Source organism: Sciurus vulgaris (genome assembly GCF_902686455.1).
Source record: "Sciurus vulgaris genome assembly, chromosome: 4".
Taxonomy (NCBI): domain Eukaryota; kingdom Metazoa; phylum Chordata; class Mammalia; order Rodentia; family Sciuridae; genus Sciurus; species Sciurus vulgaris.
In genome coordinates this window covers 103,481,803-103,507,002 of record NC_136464.1, presented here as the reverse complement: position 1 = coordinate 103,507,002, position 25,200 = coordinate 103,481,803, and the positions used below count along the sequence as shown (strand labels likewise).

The 25,200-nt window shown below is 36.8% G+C and overlaps 1 protein-coding gene across 2 annotated transcripts in view; it reads left to right on the top strand.

Moving 5' to 3' along the window:
- MTMR6 (myotubularin related protein 6) overlaps positions 1-6,185 on the top strand; it is a 37,142-nt gene extending 30,957 nt beyond the window's left edge. For both annotated transcript variants that reach the window (XM_079135880.1, XM_079135881.1), the window contains 3 exons: positions 1,686-1,817; positions 2,457-2,583; positions 3,967-6,185. In XM_079135880.1, coding sequence (XP_078992006.1) covers positions 1,686-1,817; positions 2,457-2,583; positions 3,967-4,227 — 520 coding nt within the window. In that variant the 3' untranslated portion in view covers positions 4,228-6,185. The remainder of the gene's footprint in view (positions 1-1,685; positions 1,818-2,456; positions 2,584-3,966) is intronic.
- Positions 6,186-25,200: the final 19,015 nt, after the last annotated feature.

The following is a 25,200-nucleotide window of genomic DNA, read 5'->3' as shown; positions in this document are numbered from 1 at the left end:
GGTTTCATGAAAATGGGCTCTTTTTTTTCCTACATAGCTGAAGTCACACAACCATAAATTATGGTTGACTTCATAAAATGGCTCAACAATATGAAATAGAGCTAAATTTTATTGTGAAGATTTTATTGTCTATATTTCTAAAACTAGACATCCTCCTAGTGTCCCCACCCTGCAAATTAATAGTAAAAATATATCTTTAATATATTTTGAAGTATAATACAGATTCAGGAAAGTCCATTTAGCGTAAGTGCACAGCTCAGTAAATCTTACCAGACTCTCCTATATAAGCAGCACCTAGAAAAGCCTGCACCCTAGAAACTTCCCTCATTCTTATTTTCAGTTCAGAAACTTCCTTCATTGTCCTTTTCAGTTCAAATATATATTTTAGAATAGAGAGGTCTTTACATTATTTCCCAGAAAGCATTGGTTACTAATTTTAAAGTGTGGTAGAATATTTAAAACACTGGTTTGTTTTAAGGTAAGATGAAACCTTATAGCTCTTCTCACGTTTCTAAACAGAGTTCTTTGGGGAAATTAAGTCTACCTATCTTGGCCATGGTGTGTCTATTCCTGTGTGAGGTCTCCTATAACCTCTGAGACACGGTGTATGACCCTAATTCTCCTTTTCTTTCCCAATCAGTCTCTGAGAGTGGGGATTTAGGGTGAAATTTTGATGCAGGTGAAATCTGGGGTAAGGCTGAAAGGGCCTATATATGTTTTTAGGTTTGGCTTCTGAATTTACATTTCTTTCAGTAGCAGTAAAGTTCTAGATGTTTAAATGACATATTAGAGAAGCTAAATCTGGTAGTAGTTTGAAGACAGCCACATGCTCCTAATAGAGTTGATGGCAGAACTGAGCATGTGGAAAATTATAAAGATGTGTAAAGACAATAACAAATAAAATATGCCAGAGACAAACATGTCAAAAACATTGACTTTCACTCTATTATAATTATCACAAGAGTTAATCATAACTTGAAGCAGGTGACTTGGAGTACAAAACAAATTTAGGAAAAATCTATTCTCAATTAGTACCAAACATCTTCAGAAATGAGAAAATGGAAATAAAGGGTATATTTAATAGTAGTCTTTATTTAAGAACATGCCAATGACTCATCTTTGTGTCATGGAAAAATAGATTCTCCCTTTGCTTCCTGGATTCCAATGTATACCATTCTGCCTTTACCACCTCCTTTTAGATTTGGTGTTAAAAACTTTTGCATAATGGCTTAATTTTGCCTATTTCTTTTTTTTGTACCCACCCACATTAAATGTATTCCTGCACTGATACCAGCAGGGCCTAGATATGGGCTTAAGAGAATAAGGCCAAATAGAGAGCTTTAGTAGTGCCTTGTTCCACATGTATATGCTCAGTGATTTGAAATAGGAATAAGAAAATCCAAGTTTTTGAAGTTGTCCGAGTTGAGAGGAATTGTTTAAAGTTGTGTGAGTTGAGAGGAATTGTTTAAAGTGTATGGTTATAGAGAAAATGGTATACCTGTGTTATGTTCAAGAAACATGGATTTATTTATTGTGTGATTATGAGTGAAAGACAAGATGTTACACTGAATAGAAAAACTAAAACTTAAATCTACTTTGGAAATAATTGCTTTATAAAAATGAGTATTAGCAATAATAATTTGCATCTCTAGGAAAGATCTTTATGTTTTTTTTATTATCTTAAGGTTGAAGGAGAAAACTTACTCCCTCTGGCCATTTCTTTTGGATGACCAAAAGAAGTACTTAAATCCTCTCTACAGTTCCAAATCTCAGAGGTTTACAGTTTTGGAGCCAAATACCGTATCTTTCAATTTTAAGTAAGTTGGCATCATTGAAATGTTTATATTTAATTTTTCTCAAACAGTTTATTGAAATTGTTTAATTATTATCTAAGTACATGTTTGTCGAGTATAGCATAATATATAGGTAATGATCAAATCAGAGCAGTTAGCATTTCCATGTCTTTTTAAACAATTACTTTAAAATTTTTGATTAACATATAATAATTGGCTGGGTGTGGTGGTGCCTGCCTGTAATCCCAGTGGCTTGGAAGGCTGAGGCAGGAAGTTGTGAAAAGCTAGCCTTAGCAAAAGCAAAGTGCTGAGCAACTCAGTGAGACCCTGTCTCTAAATAAAACACAAAATAGAACTGGGGATGTGGCTCAGTGGTTGAGTGCCCCTGAGTTCAATCCTTGGTACCCCAAATAAAGAAACCCCCCCCCAAAATATAATAATTGTATATATTTATGAAGTGCAAAGTGCAGTGTATACTGAGCAAGTAATTAATGTTTGTATCTTCTCATTACTTTTAGGTTTAGAGCCTTTAAGCTCCTTTCTTCTAATTATTCATAAAATATATGATAGGTTATTATAAATTATCATCACCCTGCTATACTGTAGAACATTAGAGCTTATTCTTTTTGAGTTTTGGTTAAAAGTTTTTATTTTGTCATAAAGGTTTTGGAGAAACATGTACCATCAGTTTGATCGAACATTGCATCCTAGGCAGTCTGTATTCAATATAATTATGAACATGAATGAGCAAAATAAGCAGTTAGAGAAAGATATTCAAGACCTAGAATCTGTAAGTATTCTGAAGTGTCTAAAGTAATATATCTGAAATACTAAATTAGCTTAATTTACTATGTTTAAATTGTTCCATTTTTGAATTTCCATGATTAGAAATGAAGTTGAGTGACTTTTCATGTGTTTATTACCCATTTGGCTTTTCTTTTCTGTGAATGAACTGTTCAAACTTATGAATATTTTTCTGTTGGCTCATTTGCCTTCTTCTTATCAGTTCGTAAGAGTGCTTTACATACAAGACACTACTAACTCTTTGGTTGTGTGTATTACATATATATGTTAACAGATAGCTTTCTCCAGCTTATTCTTATATTTTCCACTTTATATATGGTATGTTTTATTTTGATGTTTTGAATTTTCATATGTTAGACTGATCAATCCTTATGTTTTATTTTTTGAGTATGTATTAAGAAATCCTTCTCTTCCTGCTGGGTGTGGTAGCAAATGCCTGTGACTGTAATGCTAGTGGCTCAGGAGTCTGAGACAGGAGGCTCATGAGCCAGCCTCAGCAACTTATGGAGGCCCTAAGCAACTCATCGAGGCCCTATCTCTAAATGAAATATAAAAAAGGGCTGGGATGTGCTCAGTGGTAAAGCATACTTGGGTTCAATCCCTGGTACCAAAAAGAAAATAAATAAGTCACTCTCTTCCTAAGACTTTCCTTTAATATTTTCTTTGTCATCATTTATAACCAGAAAGAATCAGAAAATGCATATGTATTTTTTAAAAATCCTAGACAGTTGTTTTAGGATTTTACTGCCATTTTTAGGAAGATGTCCCTTAGTCCTCTTAGATAAGAAGGCCTGAGTAAATTGTAGGAGAATATGGTAAAGAGAGGAAGTCCAAAATATGGGTAGCACAGGATTATCTGGAGATCAGCTCAAAGTTTAGAGAGCATAATACTATGCCACAGGATACTTTTGTATTTAAAACAATAATAAGTTCTGTTGTGTTCTAAAACCTGTTATATTCACCCAACAAACCATGGGAAAAAGACCCTATAAGAAAAGTTCTTCACAGTCATTATGACCTTTAGTCATAAGTGTGTGGTTGTCAGTATAATTTCAGTTTCAAAGACAGTGTCTTATATATGTTTCTTTCATTATAAAATGTCTACTTGTTATACTTTCTAGGTAAATATATGCCCTTTTCAAATGTAGGCCTAGGGATCTATAGTCAAGTCTGGCTGGATTGTTTGTTTAATAAATATAAAAACTTAGAAAAGTATTTTCCCTGGTAAAAGTTGTAAACAGTCAGAATTTTAAGGTGTGTCATGTGTACTAGATTTTATTTTTCAAGATGAATTTTGTATCATACATAGGAGAACATTTGCAAAAGCATGTTTTGATTATAAAATTTTTTCAAATTTTATTTGTTCTAGAAAATTAAGCAATGTAAAAATAAGCAATCAGATGGTGTCCTCACCAAGGAATTGTTACATTCAGTTCATCCTGAATCATCTGCCCTCAAAACTTCCCTATGTCTTAAAGAACAGACTCTGCTACCAGTGAATGATGCGCTTCGAACTATAGAGGGCAGCAACCCAGCAGATAATCGTTACTGTGATTATACAGAAGAGTTTTCCAAAGCGGAACCTGGTGTGGTCAGCTTAGAATATGGTGTGGCAAGAATGACCTGTTAGACTTTTTGAGTATTTTCTGGACTGACCATAGTACAAGAAATGGATTGTGCTGAGGATGGTCTGTGAGCATGACCAAAAGGGAGTTAATAATGATCTTGGGGTTTAACAGTATATGAATGGTTGAAGAAAGGAAAATAACTGCTCTTGTAAGAGAAATAAGTCAGTTTAGTTGGATTTCTAGCAAGGAATGACATTCAGTTCTGTAAGAAATGAGTGGTATTTGGCATATTTACTCAAAACAGAATTTGCACTGTATACTATTGAATTGACATTTCTGTATGGTTTATATATTAATTACAGCAAAACATGAATAGCTTTCCTTAAGTATAATTTAACTGTGAGGTAAGAAAACAAAGTGATCCCTTAATAATTAACATGGCATGTACTTTCAATTATGTAACTGTGCAACTATGAATATTTACATATTTTGCCTTTTAGTGATGTTTAATATTGAAGTGCCATGAAAAATATTTCTAAGAGAGCCTTAAAATAAATTCTCAGTTTATTCTTTACCTTTAAGTTTTATAGCCTATAACAAGATGGGGTTTGTTTTGTTTGTTTTTCTTTTGATTAACCTCATTTTGTTTTTAAAGAATTGCACTCTCATTACTGCAGGGGTTGCATGTATCAATACTCCTGGTAAACAGTTGCAGAAGTACTGTTTAGTTCATGTTTAGCCAGCCCCATTTCTGTATTCAAAATTAATGAAATTGAAGGTCTTATACTGTTTGTAATTTGTTTAGTGCTACATATGATGATTTATTATTTATAGCTTAGATTATTGATTTCTTGAATACATATTAACACATCTGACTGTCTTTTACATATGGATTACTGCATTCTGTTGATTCTTACGTTGTGGTTGGCTTTAATCTTTTGATAACTGTCTAAGTTTAAAGAACTAAACCCTAAAATTGTTCTTAAAAACAATGAAGTACACATATATATATATTTAAACTGCCTTATCTTCCAATGAGTTGCTATTCCTAAAATATTTAACTTTCAGTGTTCCCAAAAACTTTGGGGTAAGTAAAAATGGATGTACGGATAGTGTGTATTATGCTTGGTTGCATGAATTCTAAAACAGTCATTTCTATGTGGAACTTTTATTTCTTCTGTGTTAAAGGAAAAAAAGGACACCAGGGAGAGCTGAGGTAATATTTAACAAAAGCAACTCAAACTCTGGAAGTGTTTCATTTTGCCTTGTTAACCGTTTATTCTATGTACTAGTACATATCTTTAACAAGCAAGCAAGCAAACAAAAAAAAAAATCAATTGCTGTTGGCAGTATCACTTAGCTGGCTTTAAAATTAAAAATTTAAATAACATGGGTGGCATGAGGTAGATACAACTCAAGGGTACTAGGAAGTTTGCATAGGATCCCTCATGAGTCTCTTTATTACACCTCTATCTGTTATTAGCTTTGAACGTATACATCTTTTTCAAATGAAAGAAAACTTTATTGTATGTGAGCTTACCTAATCCTGTTTATTTTTCCAATGCAGTTGTGTAATACCTTATATAATAAGAAAAATACTGCTTTTTAAACAGAAATATAACACATAATATGTGATTAATCAATCCTATTTACATATGTAAGCACTGGGAAAGGAAACTTTGTGACCACAAAGGGAAACTTTTGTGCCTTGGATCTAGTCAGATTGTGGTTTTAGAATCTTCCTTGGCAGTGTTCTTATATTCTACTCTTTGGTTTATTATCTTAATCTTCAGTTTAGACACGTGTGTGTGTGTGTGTGCGCGCGCGTGTGTGTGTGTGTGTATGTTCTCACACATGGACTGAGAAACAAATAACATCCTGAGTTTGAGGATATATGTTGTCAAAAAGTAGATTGTGTATATGTCTTATACAATTGGATTTATGTTCATTGTGTTTGGGAATATATAGCATGTAAATTATTTCATGTATTATTTAAAGATTATTAAATGTCCATGTTTTACTTTGAATGTTTTTCTTTTGGAAAAAAACAAATGGGATTGAGTTGTGTGTAGTTGTATTTTTTCTCACCCAGGCAAATGGTCCTTCACATTATAGTAATATGACAGTATAAGTTTTCAGAAATTCATTTCCCAAAAGATTGTTGGTAAATAATCACTATTATATATAAAAATATTTCCCACAATATTTAAAAGCAATATAATGGGCTAAAAGACTTGCCAGATAAGAGTTAATAACTTATAAAATTTTCCTTTATCTCCTGTCACTTGGCCTGTCTTACAGTTAGTTAGAACTTATTGTGCCATTACCACCTTGTTAATGGAAGGCAGGGTCCAGTGAGTACAAACATTCTTTTACCAATTTTTGACCTTAAACTGCCCCTTCCCCCAAAATTGTGGAATCATTTGTAAGGCCTAATTCTGAGCAGTGGAGAGAAAGTTGTTTATTTCTTGGTCAAGAATATGAAAAGTAAGAGATACACTCTCAAATTAACTTCTCAACCTGTTGGGGTTTGGGAGGTTATTAATAATATGGTAAAAGAAATGAGGGGATAGACCAATAAAGGGATGGAATGTTCTTGTCTTTCTGTGAAGAAGTGGAGATTTTCCAGGAATTCAAGTGCCACCTCTTTTTCTTCCTTTTATGGTTCTTTCTGGTGCTGTCATTGTGCTGGGGGTTATGTCATTTAGCATATAGATGGATTATAATGAAGTCAGGTTTTGGGGGGTTACTCTGGCAATGATATTAGATCCAATCAGTTGTGGTTAACTTACCTGAAGAGGATGTTTTATAGGCATCCTGTTCTCAAAGATAAACCAGATGGGAGGGTTAGCACATCCAGGTGAACTCTCTTCAAAGGCAGTTCCGATGTCAGTATGAGGAAGAAAGTGCCTGGCTGAGAAAGGATAACTTCTGGTCCCCAAAAGGTTTTTGACTTGTCATTTTGCATTAGTGTCCAGTTGAGGGTCATGTATTACATTTGCTTATAGCCCTTTGGTCTTTGTGTTGAACAGTGCCCTTACCTTTCCCCCGCTCTGCATTAACTGAACCAGACCTGCTATAGAGTTACCCCACTTTCTACATTTGTCTGATGCTTCCTCTGTCTGCTGTGCTTTCTGTCAAGGAAGCACTAGATTCAGACCATTTTTTTTTTAAAGGAAAGATGCTAGATACTTGATCTTGAACTACTGGAGGAGAGTATAATGCCAGGTTGTTCCATTGTGAGTGAGTCTCAGTTCATTCATGTGATTTATCTTTCCATCATAAAGGTACATTTTTCCCTTTACACTTAGCAAATACTCTATTGGGTGATTTCAGGGCATCAAATTGAATATTCCATTCCCTAACAACCTATTTGTTAATCAGTTATTTCATGAGGTACTACAAAATAGTGGTTCTTTAATTTTTTTTTTTTTTTGTACTAGGTATTGAACTCTGGGGATATACCACTGTGTTACATCCTTGGTCTTTTTAAAATTTATTTATTTTTTACTGCATTTTGATTCATTGTACACAAATGGGGGATAACTTTTCATTTTTATGGTTGTACACAATGTAATTCATACCATTCATGTAATCATACACTCATGCTTCATTCTACTGTCTTTCCATCCCCCACCCCCTCCCACACCATTTTCCTCTACACCATCCAAAGTTCCTTCATTCTTCTCTTTCCCCCACCATACCCCCTCGTTATATATCATCATCCACTTATCAGAGAAAACATTTGGCCTTTGGTTTTTTTGGGCTTGGCTTATTTCACTTAGCATTATATTTTCCAACTTCATCCATTTACCAGCAAATACCATAATTTTATTTTTCTTTATGGCTGAATAATATTCCAATTGTATATATACCTGAGTTTCTTTATCCATTCATCTATTCAAGGGCATCTTGGCTGGTTCCACAATCTAGATATTGTGAATTGAGCTGCTATGAACATTGATGTGGCTGTATCACTGTAGTATGCTGATTTTAAGTCCTTTGGGTATAAATGGAGGAGGAATAGCTGGTGGAATGGTGGTTCCATTCCAAGTTTTCTGAGGAATCTCCATACTGCTTTCCAGAGTGACTGTACCAATTTGCAACTCCACAGCCATGTATGAGTGTGCCTCTTTCCCCACATCCACGCCAGCATTTATTATTGTTTGTGTTCTTGATAATAGCCATTCTAATTAGAGTGAGATGAAATCTTAGGGTGGTTTTAATTTGCATTTCTCTAATTACTAGGGATGATGAGCACTTTTTCATATATTTGTTGATCGCCTGTATATCCTCTGTGAAGTGTCTGTCCAGTTCCTTAGTCCATTTATTGATTGGGTTCTTTGTATTTTTGGCGTAAAGTTTTTTTAAGTTCTTCATAAACTTTGGAGATAGGTGCTCTGTCTGAAGTGTGTGTGGAGAAGATTTTCTCCCACTCTGTAGGCTCTCATTTCACATTATTGATTGTTTCCTTTGCTGAGAAAAAGCTCTTTAGTTTGAATCTATCCCATTTATTGATTTTTGCTTTTATTTCTTGCACCATGGGGGTCTTGTTAAGGAAGTCTGATCCTAAACCAATGTGATGAAGATTTGGGCCTACTTTTTCTTCTCTTTGGTGAAGGGTCTCAGGTCCAATTCCTAGATCCTTGATCCATTTGAGTTGAGTTTTGTATAGGGTGAGATAGGGGTTTAATTTCATTTTGCTGCATATGGGTTTCCAGTTTTGCCAGCACCATTTGTTGAAGAGGCTATCTTTTCTCCATTGTAAGTTTTTGGCCCATTTGTCTAGTATGAGATAACTGTACTTAAGTGGGTATGTCTCTGTGTCTTCTATCCTGTACCATTGGTCTACCTGTCTATTTTGGTGTCAGTATCATTGCCATTTTTGTTACTATTGCTCTATAGTAGAGTTTAAGTTCTGGTATTGTGATACCTCCTGCATCACTCTTCCTACCCCGGATTGCTTTGGCTATTCTGGGTCTTTTGTTCTTACAGAGGAATTTCATGATTGCTTTCTCTATTTCTATGAAAAATATCATTGGGATTTTAATAGGAATTGTGTTAAATCTGTATAGCACCTTTGGAAGTATGGACATTTTGATAATATTCTGCCTATCCAAGAACATGGGAGATCTTTCCATCTTCTAAGGTCTTCTTCAGTTTCTTTCTTTTATGTTCTCTTCTTTTGTTAGATTGATTCCCTAGTTTTTTTTTTTTTTTTTTTTTTTGAGGCTATTGTGAACCGAGTTGTTTTCCTCATTTCTCTTTCAGATGTTTCATCACTTATGAATAAAAATGCTTTAGATTTATGCATGTTGATTTTATATCCTGCTATCTTGCTGAATTCATTTATTAGGTCTGGAAGTTTTCTGGTGGAGTTTTTTGGGTCCTTTATATATAGAATCATGTCCTCAGCAAATAGTGCCAGTTTGAGTTCTTCTTTTCCTATTTGTATCCCTTTAATTTCTTTGATCTGTCTAATTGCTCTGGCTAGGATTTCAAGGACAGTGTTGAATAGAAGTGGTAAAAGAGGGCATCCCTGTCTTGTTCCAGTTTTTAAAGGTAATGCTTTCAATTCTTCTCCATTAAGAATGATGTTGACTGTGGGCTTAGCATAATGATCTTTATAGTCTTGAGGTATGTTCCTACTATCCCTATTTTTTCTAGTGTTTTGAGCATGAAGGGGTGTAGTATTTTATCAGACGCTTTCTCTGCGTCAATTGAAATAATCATATGATTCTTAACCTTAAGTCTGTTGATGTGATGAATTACATTTATTGATTTCTGCATGTTGAACCAACCTTGCATCCCTGTGATGAATCCCACTTGATCATGGTGTACTATCTTAATATGTTTTTGTTTGTGATTTGCCAGGGGTTTTTTTTTTTATTATTAAAATCTTTTTTATTTTTACAGACTGCATTTTGATTCATTGTACACAAATGGGGTACGACTTTTCATTTCTATGGTTGTGCACAATGTACATTCACACCATTCATGTCATCATAAATATACATAGGGTAATACTGTTTCATTCTACTACCTTTCCGTCCCCCATCCCCCCCACCCCATTTTCCTCCATACCATCCAGAGTTCCTCTATTCTTCTCTTGTGCCCGCCACTCCCCCCACTCATTATATATCATCATGTACTTATCAGAGAAAACATTCAGCCTTTGGTTTTGGGGAATTGGCCTATTTCACTTAGCATGATATTTTCCAACTTCATCCATTTACCAGCAAATGTCATAATTTTATTCTTCTTTATGGCCAAGTAATATTCCATTGTGTATATATACCATATTTTCTTTATCCATTCATCAACTGAAGGGCATCTAGGTTGGTTCCACAATCTAGCTGTTGTGAATTGAGCTGCTATGAACGTTATGTGGCTGCATCATTGTAGTATGCTTATTTTAAGTCCTTTGGGTATAATTTGCCAGGGTTTCGTTAAGGATTTTTGCATTTATATTTATCAGAGATATCGGTCTAAAATTTTCTTGATGTGTCTTTGTCTGGTTTGGGTATGAAGGTGATCACTAGCTTCATAGAATGAGTTTGGATGGGTTTTCTCTTTTTCTATTTCCTGTAATACTTTGAGAAGTATTGGAATGAGTTCTTCTTTGAAGGTCTTGTAGAACTCAGCTGAGAATCCATCTGGTCTTGGGCTTTGTTGGTTGGTAGGCTTTTGATGGCTTCTTCTATTTCACTGCTTGAATTCTATCTGTTTAAATTGTGTATGTCCTCCTCTTTCAGTTTGGGAGGATCATATGTCTCTACAAATTTGTCTATGTCCTCAATATTTTCTATTTCGCTGGAGTATAGATTTTCAAAGTAGCTTATCATTATGTTATGTATTTCAGTTTTATCTGTCGTGATATTTCCTTTTTCACACAAATTCTAGTAATTTGAGTTTTCTCTGTCCTTCTCTTCATTAGTGTGCCTAAGGGTTTATCTATTTTGTTTACTGTTTCAAAGAACCAACTTTTTGTTTTGTCATTTTTTTTTTTTGAATTGTTTCTTTTGTTTCAATTTCATAGATTTCGGCTCTGATTTTAATTATTTCCTGTCTTTGGCTCCTTTTGGTGTTCTTCTGTTCTTCTTTTTCTAGGGCTTTGAGATGTGATGTTAGGTCATTTAATTGTTGACTTTTTATTCTCTTCTTGAATGCACTCCATGCAATTAATTTTCCTCTTAGTACTGCTTTCATAGTGTCCCAGAGATTTTGATATGTTGTATTGTCATTCTCATTGACCTCTAAGAATTTTTTTTATCTCCTCCCTGATGTTTTCTATTATCCTTGCTTTATTCAATAGAATATTATTTAGTCTCCAGTTGTTGGAGTAATTTCTGTGTTTTATTTTGTCATTGATTTCTAATTTCATTCCATTATGATCTGATAGAACACAAGGTAGTATCTCTATATTTTTGCATTTACTAAGGGCTGCTTTGTGGCATAACATATGGTCTGTTTTAGAGAAGGATCCTTGTGCTGCTGAGAAGAAAGTGTATTCTCTCATTGATGGATGCAATATGCTATATATGTCTGTTAAGTCTAGTTAGTGATTGTGTTATTAAGTTCTATGGTTTCTTTGTTTAGTTTTTGTTTGGAAGATCTATCCAGTGGTGACAGTGGTGTGTTAAAGTCACCCAGAATTATTGTGTTGTGGTCTGTTTGATTCCTGGAATTGAGAAGGGTTTGTTTGATGTACACGGATAAGCCATTGTTTGGAGCATAAATATTTACTATCATTATGTCTTCCTGTTTTATGGTTCCCTTAAGCAGTATGAAATGTCCTTCTTTATCCCTTCTAATTTTGGCTTGAAGTTCACTTTATCTGACATAAGGATGGAAACCCCCGCTTTTTTACTGAGTCTGTACGCATGGTAGGTTTTTTTCCCCATCCTTTCACCTTTAGTCTGTGGATGTCTTTTTCTATGAGATCAGTCTCTTGAAGACAACATATTGTTGAGTCTTTCTTTATAATCCAGTCTGCCAGTCTTTTGATTGATGAGTTTAGGCCTTCAACATTCAGGGTTATTATTGAGATATGAATTGTATTCCCAGTCTTTTGGGCTTATTTTTGGTTTTTAACTTGACTTGGTTTCTCCTTTGATTGGTTTTTCCTTTAAGGTAGTTCCTCCCTTTTCTGACATGTTTTTTATTTCCTCCTCATGAAATATTTTGGTGAGAATGTTCTGTAGTGCAGTCTTTCTATTTGTAAATTCTTACAACTTTTGTTTATTGTGGAAAGATTTTATTTCATCATCAAGTCTGAAGGCTAATTTTGCTGGATATAAGATTCTTGGTTGGCAATCATGTTCTTTCGGAGCTTGAAGTATATTGTTCCAGGCCTTTCTGGCTTTTAGGGTCTAGGCTGAAAAATCCACTGATAACCCTTTATTTGTAATCTGATGCTTTTCTCTCACAACCTTTAAAATCCTATCTTTGTTGTGTATGTTAGACATTTTCATTATAGTGTGCCTTGGTGTGGATCTGTTGTAATTTTGTGCATTTAGTGTTGTGTAAGCCTCTTGTATTTGATTTTCCATTCTATTCTTCAGGTTTGGGAAATTTTCTGATATTATTTCATTGAACAGGTTGTTCATTCCTTTGGTTTGTATCTCTGTGCCTTCCTCAAACCCAATAATTCTTAAGTTTGGTCTTTTTATGATATCCCATAATTCTTAGAGGTTCCATTCATGATTTCTTAATATCTTCTCTGTTTAGTCAGTTTTTTTTTCAAGATTAAGTATTTTGTCTTCATTGTCTGAGATTCTTCCACAAGATCTAGTCTATTGGTGATGATTTCTATTGAGTTTTTAATTTGGTTTATTGTTTCATTTCAAGTATTTCTGTTTGATTTTTTTTCAGAGTCTCTCTTTATTGAAAGGCTCTTTTGCTTCCAGCATTTGCTCTTTTAACTGTTTATTGGTGTGATCATACATTGCCTGCATGTGATCTCATATCTCATCCTTTTCTTTATAAATCATTTTAATTATGTACATTCTAAACAACTTTTCTGTCATTTCTACTGCCATGCTGTCATTGGATTGTATCAAAATATCATCTTGGTTTGTTAAGGACACTTTCTTCCCCTGTTTTTTCATGTTGTTCCTGTATCTTCTCCTCTCGTGGTGAAGATCTGAGGTATTGCAGCTTCCCCCCGTATGCTTATTGTGACCTGTGTGTTTCCAATACCTCTCCTTTGAGGGGGAGAGCAATATTAGCAGAACCTAATACAAACAATATGCAGCCCTAAACCAGAGAGCCCCTATAAAGACTTTTTAACAGTATTGTAATAAACAGGATGAGTTCGATTATTATCTACAGTATGGCCAATAGACTTGCAATGAGCTCTGCGATTTCTAATGGTGAACAAAGAGGATGGGGTGGGGTTTAGGATGTCACTGTTAATGGGATAAGAAGTGAGTATATAGAGGTACTAGATCAAGGGAAGAGAGAGAGATCAAAATCAGTTGTTTGCTAGCATGAGAAAAGCAAGAAAGAGACTCTGAGGAAACAGGTAAGTAAAAGGAAAATAGGGTCAGAAAAAACAAATAAATGAAGAATTAATAAAAAAGTCTATGGTACAATAGTCATCCACCACTCAGACCTCCCAGTCCTCAGTATCCTGATGAAAGCGAGGTACCTATCAAAGAGCCTCCATTCTCCTGCAGGTGTCTCAGGAGGGGAGCCACCCTCCCAAAAATGGTGGCCATGCTCTCAGAATAGTTCAAGATATCTGCACCAGCCTCCAAACACCCCGGGGAGCCTTAGCGAGGTTGCCGAGTTCACACGAGACATGGACATCCGGTCCAGGAAGCAGTGGGTGGTCTGGTGTCTCGGGGGTCTTGTGTCCTTGCCTTGTTCTTGATCATTTGTTTACTATTTGGTATGGTGTTAGCTAAGGAGTTTCATATGTGGCCTTTATTATGTTGAGGTAGTTTCCGTCTATGCTTAGTTGCGTGTGTTTATCATGAAAGAATATTCAAGTTTGTCAAATGCTTTTCCTACATTGAGATGATCAGTAGAGTTATTTTTTGTCCTTTCTGTTATTGTGGTGTATAAAACTGATTGATTTTCATATGTGAATCACCCTTGCATTTCAGGAATAAATTCCTTTTAATGTATTACTGAATTGAGTTTGCTATATTTTGATAAGGATTCTTGTATAGCATTCCAAAGGGATATTGGTCTATAGTTTTCTTATGAGGTCTTTGTTTGATTTTTGCCTACTACTTTTTCATGTTGGCATGCTGTAGGTTGGTAAACTGAAGGAGAGGTGACCACCATGAAAACCTGTCATTTCTGTAAGAAAGAGGGGAAACTCTCAGCTTCATTGACTAAATCATCACCTTTCAATTCATCTTCCAATTCTTCTTTTGATATGGTTGCCAAAAAAAAAAAAAAAAAAAAAACTTAAGCAGGCTTTATGAAAAGTTTTAGACTCATTCTACCATTTGAAAGCAAACTTGCAATGTTATAAAAGAAATGAAGTTGGGGATATGTTTCATGAGAGTGTGAAACTGGGTGAGTGAGAAGCTCTTAGACTACCAGATCATCAGATATCAGCAGAGGGTATTCCTGTGATTAAGCACTGACTGAAAAACAGTGGTGGGGAAAGTCCAGACCAGTCTTAAATATAAAGCAACCACATATGCAATGTAAAATTTTCTAAAAACCACATTTTAAAAGTATAAGAAAACTGGTCAAATTGATTTTAATGATAAATTTTACTTAATCCATTATATCCAAAATATAATTCCCACAAATAATCAACATAAAACTTTTTGTGATATTTGTTTTTAATACTAGGTTTTCAAAATCTGTTATATTATATACTGACAGCACATCTCAATTTGGACTCAGCGTACTTTAAGTGCTCAACAGGTGAATGTGTCTCCAGTCCTGGGCAATGTGGAGTAGGTGATTGGACCTCACCTGTCCAACTCTGTTCCTCACTTCAGTTTTTGAGAGCTTGTCAGAAGACACTGTCAGCTTTTTTTTTGTTCTCTTTTGAAACTAATCCAACTGTGTACCTGCATACAGGACAGTTCCTACAGGAAAATGTAAATCCTAATATTTTAAATTTATCTAATAATGTATTCTCTAGAAATAGCAGACATTCGACAGATTGTCAAAAACTGAGTCCTTGGCAAGCCATCTTGGCATTTGAGGAGGGGAAGGAGAACTGATGGCAAAGTGGCTGTGGCGGGTGGGGACCTAGGGGAATTGTGCAGGATTTTAGGCTCAGTGGAGCCGGCAGGGGGTAGATTTTTTGAGCAGTTGGTAGATAGGAGAACAAAACATCAGGGATTTTGGGAACAAAAAATAGATGTTGGCCTTTCTTCCCCCACTGCCTGTCCTTGCTTATTTACAGGCAGGAGTGTGTTAGTGAGAATCGGGTGCAGGGCCAGTGTCTGGGATCTCAAGTGTTTCCATAAGGAGTGGCAACTCACAGAAGCCCCTGCCTTGTCTATATTTCCCTCCACTTCTCCCAAAGCATTCATTTAAGTTATTGAATATATGTCCTTGTAGGTACCAGTGCTTTGTGTGTGTTTTAATTTCACATAGATGTCATTGAGCCTCTGCCTATTTTTTCTGTCCTGTCTTACTCATCCTATCTTCTCCCTGTTCTTTCCTGAATGGTTTTATCCACTCTGGTTTTGTCCTCCCATTTCTTTCAGTCATTTGTCATTTATTGAGTGGGGTGCAGGGTATGTAGCAGACATTTTGGTTAAGTCTTACAGTAACCCTGCAAGGATAGCAGTATCTTATTTTTGTGAAGAAGCCAAATCAGAGCAGTTAGGTTTTGTGCCCACTATCACACAGCCAGCAATCTGTATTAACGCTTAACCTTTTGGATTCTAAAATCCGCACTCTTTCTACTATTTCAAAATCCGACTTCTTTATTTACCCATCCTAATTGTAAGTGAAAAAACTACAAATCAGTTGACCATTTCTTAGGATCTATGTAGTCTAGTTCTTTGCAGATTTGATGGTAATCCCAGCTAGCATTTGTTTTCAATGCTTTTGGGGAGGCAGCACTGAGAAGTGGTTATGAGTACAGACTCTGGAGAATGGCCAATGCCACCTCTGCCTTGAGGCATCTGTGGCTTTGGGGAAGTTGGCCAACCCCTCCCTGGAGAAAAAAGTCAGATTTTATGTGGTGGAGTGAGAGAATAGGAAAAAAAAAAAAAAAAAAAAAAAAAATAGAAGTTTGCATGTTTTTAAATTCATTCATTTAACATTAGTTGACATGCCTGCTGTGTACCAGTTATTATTCTAGGAGCTGGGGATATAAAAGAGAACAAAATACAAAATGCCTCGTCTTCAGCAGGCTTACCTTGTAATGGCAGCAAGTAAAAAGGCTAACTGGGAAGGAGGGATGTGAATCTACCCTTGAGGAAAATTGCCATGAAGCCCTGCTCTCTGTTGAGTGTTAGAGTCCATTCTGACTTTTATAATTCATTCTTCAAGGGCAAGATTTTATTTTTAAAAAAATTCTATTGAGTATAATTTACATATTCTAAATTTCATCCATTTTAAGAGTTTCAGTCAATATTGAGTTGGGCAACTGTTATTGGGCAAGGGCCTACTGCCCAACCTGTAGAAGTCAATACTATGGCACTGGGTTTTTGCTTAAAAAAAAAAAAAAAAAAAGCTTTATTGCATAGCCAATGGACAAAGAATCCTAGGGATAAAAAGGAGCCCAAATCTGACTCCCCCATCAATTAGTTAGCAAGGGAATTCATGGGAAGGGAGAAGTTGCTGTTGATTGGATGAAATGTTGCTTGTGATTTTACTGAATGAAGATCAAAGTATCTGTAGCAGTTGGGGGGAACATTAGGGAAGAAGGGAATATTACATTTAAAAATGTAAAAGGGAAGGGAGTATTAAATAGAAAATTATCAGATTGTGGGGGTATATTGGAAATTAGGTAGGGACATAAACTGAGAGCTTTGCAGTCCAGGTCAGGGATTTGAGCCAGTTGACCATCATGGAGATACCAGTGAAACTGCTGGTTATTGCTTTTGAGGAGCAGAGAATGACCCAGGACATAGTGTCCTCCTAAAAGGAGGCTGAAGTTTAAGTCTGGCTGTTAGCAGTGTGATAGAGCTAACTCCCATACTTTCCTTTTTTTTGGTCTGAAAATAATATCGGCCCCACTGGATTCAAGTTAGTGATCTCGCATGAAGCACATAATCATGTTTTGTGCCAAGTACTTGATATTTAAAAATTATGAAAGCTATTTCATGAACGATAATTTGGTAGCATTGTGTTCAGTGGCTTGGAGGAGAGCCTGTACTTCAGTGGTATACAAAAGATGATTCCCCTATCAAGTGTGTCAGAATCACTTAGCGTACATTGTTAAAATGGAGATTCTCAAGCCCAATCCCAGTTTTCCTGAATTTGAATGTTGGAGTGGATATTGCAGATCAGCATTTTGACAGGTTCCTGGATAATTCTTAGAGATATTTTAGTTTGAGAACCACTGTGACTGGTCAGCCTTCAATTTAAGGTTTTTGTTTTTTGTCATTTTTTGCTGTTGTAGTGGCCGAAAAATTATTGCTGTTCTGGCATAAAGAAGTCCTAAGCCAGCTGTAGGAGGCTCATGAAAAGCTCCCTTTTTTTGCATGAGTGGGTGGGCTTTAGCCAGGTAAAGAAAAGGGGAACATTATTCAGTTAGGATATATATGGAGGAATACAAGTATGGGAGAATGTGGGTAGAACTCTAAGTAGTTTCAGAATGTGCTCATAATGAAGGTAACTAGAGAGTACTAAGAGTTGATACTGGATGTTATATTAGAAAAGATGGCAATATTATTGGATGAGGCCCTTTTAACTTGCTATGCAGCAAATCACTAAAGTGACAAATTTTGCAAGAATTTCTTCATGAGGCAGCTAAACGTGAAGATTTGGAAATCCTTAGTCTCAAATCTGCCTCCCTTGGGATTGGGTTTTGGGGTATTTATGGATTAAAAAAAAGAAAGGTGCCTGGAGGCAAGGGTCAAGTGAAGTGACTGGTGGTCTGAGCATAACCAAACCTCCTGGCTCTTCACAGGATGCCTTTTCAGAAAATGACTCTGCTAGTGTGCTCTGAGAGCAGAGTTTTTGGCCCTTTGACCTCAAAAAGTCACCTGTCAGACCTGTGCAGGCCCAAGTGAAGGGATGGGTTTCAACTGACTTGAGATAAATAGGAGCAGCCTCCAAGTTCCTGAAAAACTGCGTAGGTAACCATTAGCATTGTGACCCTTACATCAGAGGGCTGTCTATAGAGAAGCTCATGGGCGTGTGTGAAATTGCTGGATAAATCCAGCAACTAAGCCAGACACGGTGGCACACACCTATAATCCCAGTGCCTCAGGAGGCAGAGGCAGGAGGATCTCGAGTTCAAAGTCAACCTCAGCAAAAGCGAGGCGCTAAGCAACTCAGTGAGACCCTGTCTCTAAAATAAAATTCAAAATAGGGCTGGGAAGTGGCTCAGTGGTTGAGTGCCCCTGAATTCAATCACCAATACCCACTGCCCCCCCCCCCCCAAAAAAAAAAAACCCAGTAACTAAAAGCAACTGAAGCTACAGGATTTATTCATGTTTTCCCTCAATTTCAGTAGGACGGTTTGAATCTTTGGTTTTAAGCAAGAGTGTCAAGTTCAGATTTAATATTAGAGGGTCCAGGCATGAGCACAGGGACAGATCTGTGATGACTCAAAGGTGACTAATTGGATGAGCTGCCACTCACCTCAACAGGAAATAGAAGAGGAGAATCAGGTATGTGAGGGAGAGATGCTTTTGTATTTAGGTGCATTACATTGGAGATATCATTGGGATATCCAGTGGAGATATTTTATAAAAATTGGACTATGGGACTAGTATTAAGAGAATAGACCTCAGGAAAATTTGGAAGGCACCAATTTATAATAAATAAATAAGCTATGGGTATGCATAAAAGCTTTCAGGAGATTTTAGAGTAAGATAATAGATCTGAAAATGAAACCTGAAATCTAGACAGACCTGAGAGGAAAACAAAACAAAACAAAGAGAGACTTCAATGAGGAAGAAAGTTTGAGAAAATTATTAACTATGTCAAATACCACCTAAAAGTCATTTCATTTAAAGAGCAGGAATTGTTCATGTCATTGTCATTTGCCAAGAGCAGTTTCAGTATTAGATAATAGAGGCAGACATAAGATTTCTGTGGCTTTATGAGCTGATGGATGATGAATAAATACAGTTGATGACTGCAGATATATATATATGTATGGGAAAAAAGTCAACTTACCTGTATAACTAATTCATTAAAAAAATTGAGCCAGATGTGCAGTGGCTCATGCCTATAAGCCCAGCAGCCTAGGGAGGCTGAGGCAGGAGGATCACAAATTCAAAGCCAACTTCAGCAACTTGGTGAGGTCCCTAAGCAACATAATGAGACCCTATCTCAAAAAAATAAAAAGTTTGGGGGTGCAGTTCAGGGGTTAAATGCCTCTGGATTCAAACCCTGGTACCCCCCCCCCCAAAAAAAAAAGAATTGAAGTATATTGAAGTTCATTAAATTTGAAAAGCTGAATAAGTATATCTGATAGCCTGGATATGGATAAAGAAATATACAGGGATTTTTTTTTTTTTTTTTTGTCCTGAACTAGAAACCTTTTGATGACAAAGCTTTATAAATTAAAAAAAAAAAAAAAAAAAAAAAAACCTCAGCACATAAGCATAATGCCTAATACCCTACAGTAAGTTAGTAGACTGAACAAATAGATGGATGATGGTTATACAGGTCCAGACTTTTCAGGGTTTTTTTAAATTCCCTAATTTCATATGACATTAAAATAGAGAAAAATTAGAAGAACCATGTTAAAATATCGATACAATGCTTTCTCTTCCCTTAAAATTTGAGGCAAGTATTTAAATATTTTAGTGCCTTTCAGAGTTGGAAGTGAGTTAGAATTTTTAAATTTGTTGATTCTGTATAAACGCCCATAGGATCTTAGTGGGGATACCTAATGTTGCTGAGGACTCCTGTGTCCTTCAACAGAAAAGATTCCACTTTAGCAGTCTCTGTGCTCTATAGCAGCCTCCCAGCACCAAGTGGGGGTGCTTGGGCCAAGGCTCCAGGAGTCAGGCCAGGTGGCACTCTGCCAAATGGTTTCTGAAAATGCACAATGTTAATAAATGTTTGATGGGTCTCCTTCCTATGCAGCTGCTCGAGCTGTGATTTCCCCTTTGGAAGACCTTGTGTTTGGTTCTGTTCTCCTTCATTATTCCCACTGAACGTTGTGACCCAGTTTCTACTCTGCATTGTCATTGTCTCCATTTACCCTTTCCCAATGCCTCTCACTCCAAATCCTCCAATTTCAACATTTCATTTTCGAGTTCCTGGGGATTGTGATTTGAACTAATAAATTGATGGCAGTTGCCTTCCCAGGACTATATTTTAATGGGTAAATTATAAAAAGAAAAGAGAAAGCTGCTTTGTCTGGTAGAAAAGGGTCAGTGGTAGAAGAATGGAACCTGGGGGGATGGGGGTAGCTCAGTGGTAGAGTACTTGGCAGCATGTGCCCATGCACAAAGCACTGGGTTACATACCCAGCACAGGTGGGTGGGGGAGAGGCATCTCCAGCTATTTATATCTGATTCTTTGTTCATTTAACCCTTTGCCTGACTACATGTTTGTTTCATGCATACTTTATTTGGACAAGTTTTTGATTAAGTGATATGTGCATTAAATACTTGGCAAAATGACTAATTTATGAACCAAGTGACCAATTCATATTGTTATTTTTCAAGAAGTATTTAGTGAATGACCTATGGGTCCAACATTGTTTAAAGCACTACAAACAATCAGATATAGTAGGTCCTGTCCTGGAGGGTCTCATAAGATAGTGGGGAGGCAAACAGGTTTGTAATACTAGAAAATTGATAGACTGAGTACATTATTCCACCTATAACATTTGCTTGTAATGAGTGTCATAGAATCACAGGATAGGAGCTCTAGCTCTCTCTATGGGCCAAGTGGGGACATGTAGTAGGAACCAGAAGCAGTGTTGGGTTGAGCTTTAAGACAGTGGGAAGAAATTGACCAGGTGCAGAGATGGAGGAGGAACGTTCAAAATGAAGAGACGGTCAGACACATAGGAATGAGATAAACTATGACAAATTAGGTGCTACAGGTGCTCTGACACAGCAGGAGCCCAGTGCATCCATGGGGGTGGCTGGTGGAACACAGGTTTTTATTCTACTTTATTTGGGTTGAAAGCCTTGGTGAGCTGGAGGATTTTAAATCGTGTGTGTGTTACATATTCAGATTTATATATTACAAAGCCATTTTGGAAGGAGGATGGATTAGATTGGGCAGGCATCAGTTGTCTCTGGTGCCCTTGCTTGAAGTGAGCACTTCATGTGCCTTTGATGTACTTGGCCACTGAAGCTTTTGTTTCAAGGGTGCAACTCTTTGCCCTAGGTGTTCTACATAGAACATGCTCAGCTTGGAAGTGCAGGGGCTTTAATACTTGCAAGAAGGGGTGGAGCTTAGAAAAGAGGTATATTCCTGGCAGTTTTATGATTCATGAACATACAGGAAGGAGCAAAAACCAATATGAGAGTGAGTTACTGAGATCACATCTGTGGGCAACTGGGCCTTGATCCCTTTGGGGACCTTCTCAGGTATGTACAGATCGCCTTTGCTATAATTTAGTTCTTGAATATCCCCTAAAGGTCTGCATACTGAAGGCTTGCTCCCTGGAGAGGTGCTATTGGGAGGTGGTGGGAGGTCTTTAGATGATTGGGACATATTTTTGTAGGAGATTGTGAGACCTCGACTTCTTCCTCTTTTTGGTTTTGCTCTACCATTGCTCCTGTCCTCAGGTGGTACTCCCCCCACCCCCCACCCCCACCAAAGACCTAAAAGCAACGGGTTTGCCTGACTAGAACTTCTAAAACTGCAGAGTCAAAATAAACCTGTTTGACTTAAAAGTTGATCATACCAGGTATTTGTTATAGTGATAAAAAGCTGATTAACACAGCTTCTCTGAATCATTTATTTAACTTCAGACTTCATCCCTCCCTGTGAGAGTTAAATCTCACAGTAAAGACTAAAGTATTTACCTTTGAGAGTAGTACAAACAGGAAGGTGAGGCAGGCACACAGGCATGCTCACAGGTTAGGTTCTTGGGTTTATTCCAAGGGCAATGGAAAGCCATCAGAAGCTGCAGTATGAACCAGAGGACCGAGGAACCCTGCTGGCATTGGGGGAATGCATTAGCTCTTCCAGTGTCACCCATATCCTTACTAACCCCCTTGTCCCTCCTTTTAGCCAAATTCCACTTGTCCTTCAAATTTTATTTTAGGCCAATGACTACTTGAATTCTTGGTAAACAGGAGAACTAACCTGAATCCAGTCAGAGCTGGGCAGTCCAATTGTGATAGACTTGTAGGAATCAAATAAGCCTGTGTGTATCTATACTGGCCTGTTCCCGTCTCTGTCTCTGTCTCTGTGCTTCCTGGATGCCATGAAGTTAGTAGCCTTCTTTGCCGTGTGCTCCTCAACATGATGCTCTGCTTCATTACAGGCTCCAAAACCACAGAGCCAACTGACCATGGATGAAACCCTCTAACTCTGTGATCCTAAATAAACCTTTCCTTATTTTAAGTTGTTTATCTCCAGTATTATGTCACATTAACAGAAAGCTGAATAACATACACAGCATTGGACAGAATAATGAAGATATTTTCCTCTTCAAATACATCAAAAGCTTCTTGAGAACAGGTATTGAAGCTTAGTTACTCTTTATAACCTCAATAACCTATAGAATTACAATAATCATTCCTGAGAAGAACTGAATGTGACATCTGCTAAAATAAAATTACAACAAATCTAGTTTTGCAGATTTTAATTTCTTTGAGATTCTAGAATAGTGCAGCAGTATAGACCAAAAATGATTCAGAATGCCCTGCCTGACCACATTGGCAGGTTATATTTATAGTCAGGGAAAAGGAAGTGACATACAGAAAATGGAACCGAGAGAGACATCCCACTTGGTTATAGCTCCTGTCTTAAGTGAACATAGTTTGAACAGTTGATCACTTGTGATTGGCTGGACACTTAGTGTCTTGTGATTGGCTGAGACTGGTTCCAGTATAGGTTATCCTCTGTACACATGAAGTTAGCTTACAGTTCATTATGTACAGAGGCAGTTCCAGACCGAACTTAACGTACTCAAGGGAATTTATAAGGTACGGGTAGGACAAGAGACACTGAAGAAACTCAGAAAGAGCTGTTAGAGAATTAGGAGACAGATAATAAACTAAATTTATATATTATATCATAAATTTATACTGTATGGTAGAAACATAATTACTATAAAAAAATTAGAGTAACAGGGCTTAGGAGGAGGGCAGGTGATGGTGGCCTTACTGAGAGGGTAATGTGGGAGCAAATAGAGGAAGGAAGTGAGAAGTTAGCATCAGGTGGAAAGGCTGGAGGGCAGGAGCTTCCAGGAATGCCCAAGGAACTTAGTGTATGGAGAGGCACTGGCTTCTTCTCTTACCCACCTTTCTAGTTCATTACCAACGTAGGTCAGGAGTGATCCTGTTAAACTGCTGGTCAGATCCCCTGAACATGTGCTCCAGGAGAACAGAGATACGTGTGCCTATGCTGTGATGTAACTCAATAGCTCAGGGCATGGTGGATGCCCAATGATCTGTTGAACAGATTAGAATACAGGAAGTTAAGATGGGGGAAGACTGGGAACAAGAATGATCTGTCATGTGAAATGTTAAAGGAAAATAAGAACCTACAATTTTGGTAACCTCTCCATGGTGACAGATCACTATTAAAATGTCCACTTCTGAACAAGAGGTTAATTTTCTTTGTGAGTGTACAATTAGACCAGGCTTAGCTTCCACTGGCCATTTCACTTACTTTTATCTCTTCAGGCTTCTGCCCATGGATTTGAGTTGATACGAACCCTATTGAAATCAAAACTATAAAGATTGTACTAGGTAGTCACCTGTAATCCCAGTAACTTGGGAAACTGAAGCAGGAGAATTGCAAGGTCAATGCCAGCCTGGAGGAGTATGTGCAGGGGTATGAAAGATGGTGGAATGGGATAGACATCATTACCCTGTGTACACGTATGATTCCACGAATGGTGTGAACCTACATCGTTCACATAGAAACAAAAAGTTGTACCCCATTTGTGTACAATGAATCAAAATGCAGTCTGTAAAAATAAAAGAATAAAAAATAAATACATTTTTAAAAGCCTTGCTTTCACGGAATATATGTAAATAAATCATATCCAAAATTAAAAAAAAAAAAAAAAAAAAAAAAGCCAGCCTGGGCAACTTAGTAAGAACCTACCTCAAAAAATAATGAGCGGGTGCTGGGGATATAGCTTAGTTTGTAGAGTGCTTGCCTCGCAAGTTTAAAGCCATGGGTTCAACTCCCAGCACCGCAAAAATAATAATAATAATGAGGGCTGGGGATGTAGCTCAAGTAGAGTACACCTGGGTAGACTCCCCGGTACTGCAAACCCCACAAAAACAATAACAAAAAGAATTGGTTATTATTTGAGTGTCTATTTTTATTATCTTCTCTTTTTTCCTGATCTCAAAGTATGACCGGTAAAATGTTTGGTTGTTCTTCACTGTGTTTTACTAGTGTCTTTGGAAAAAGATAAAACAAGCTATTCAGAGGATTATTTTAGGTTCCTATTCCAGGGCTCAAATGCAGCCAGTGAAAACATCCCCACTCAGTGGTGTAGCTTCACATCCCAAATCAAATAGAGCATTTCACTCTTGGAATGTGGACTGAGTGTGTCTATTTCTTCATAGGTCTATAACTCATCCTGAACGTTGGCATGAAAACAGATAAGGACTGGATAGTCAAATATCCTTTTGTAAACAGAAATAGGGTGAAGATTCTCTTATTTAGGGTTGTAGTGTTTGGCCCTCAATTTATAACTTTTGTAGATTTCAATTTATAGATTCAACTTATACTTTTTAGGTTTTGTTTATATTTTATAATTATAA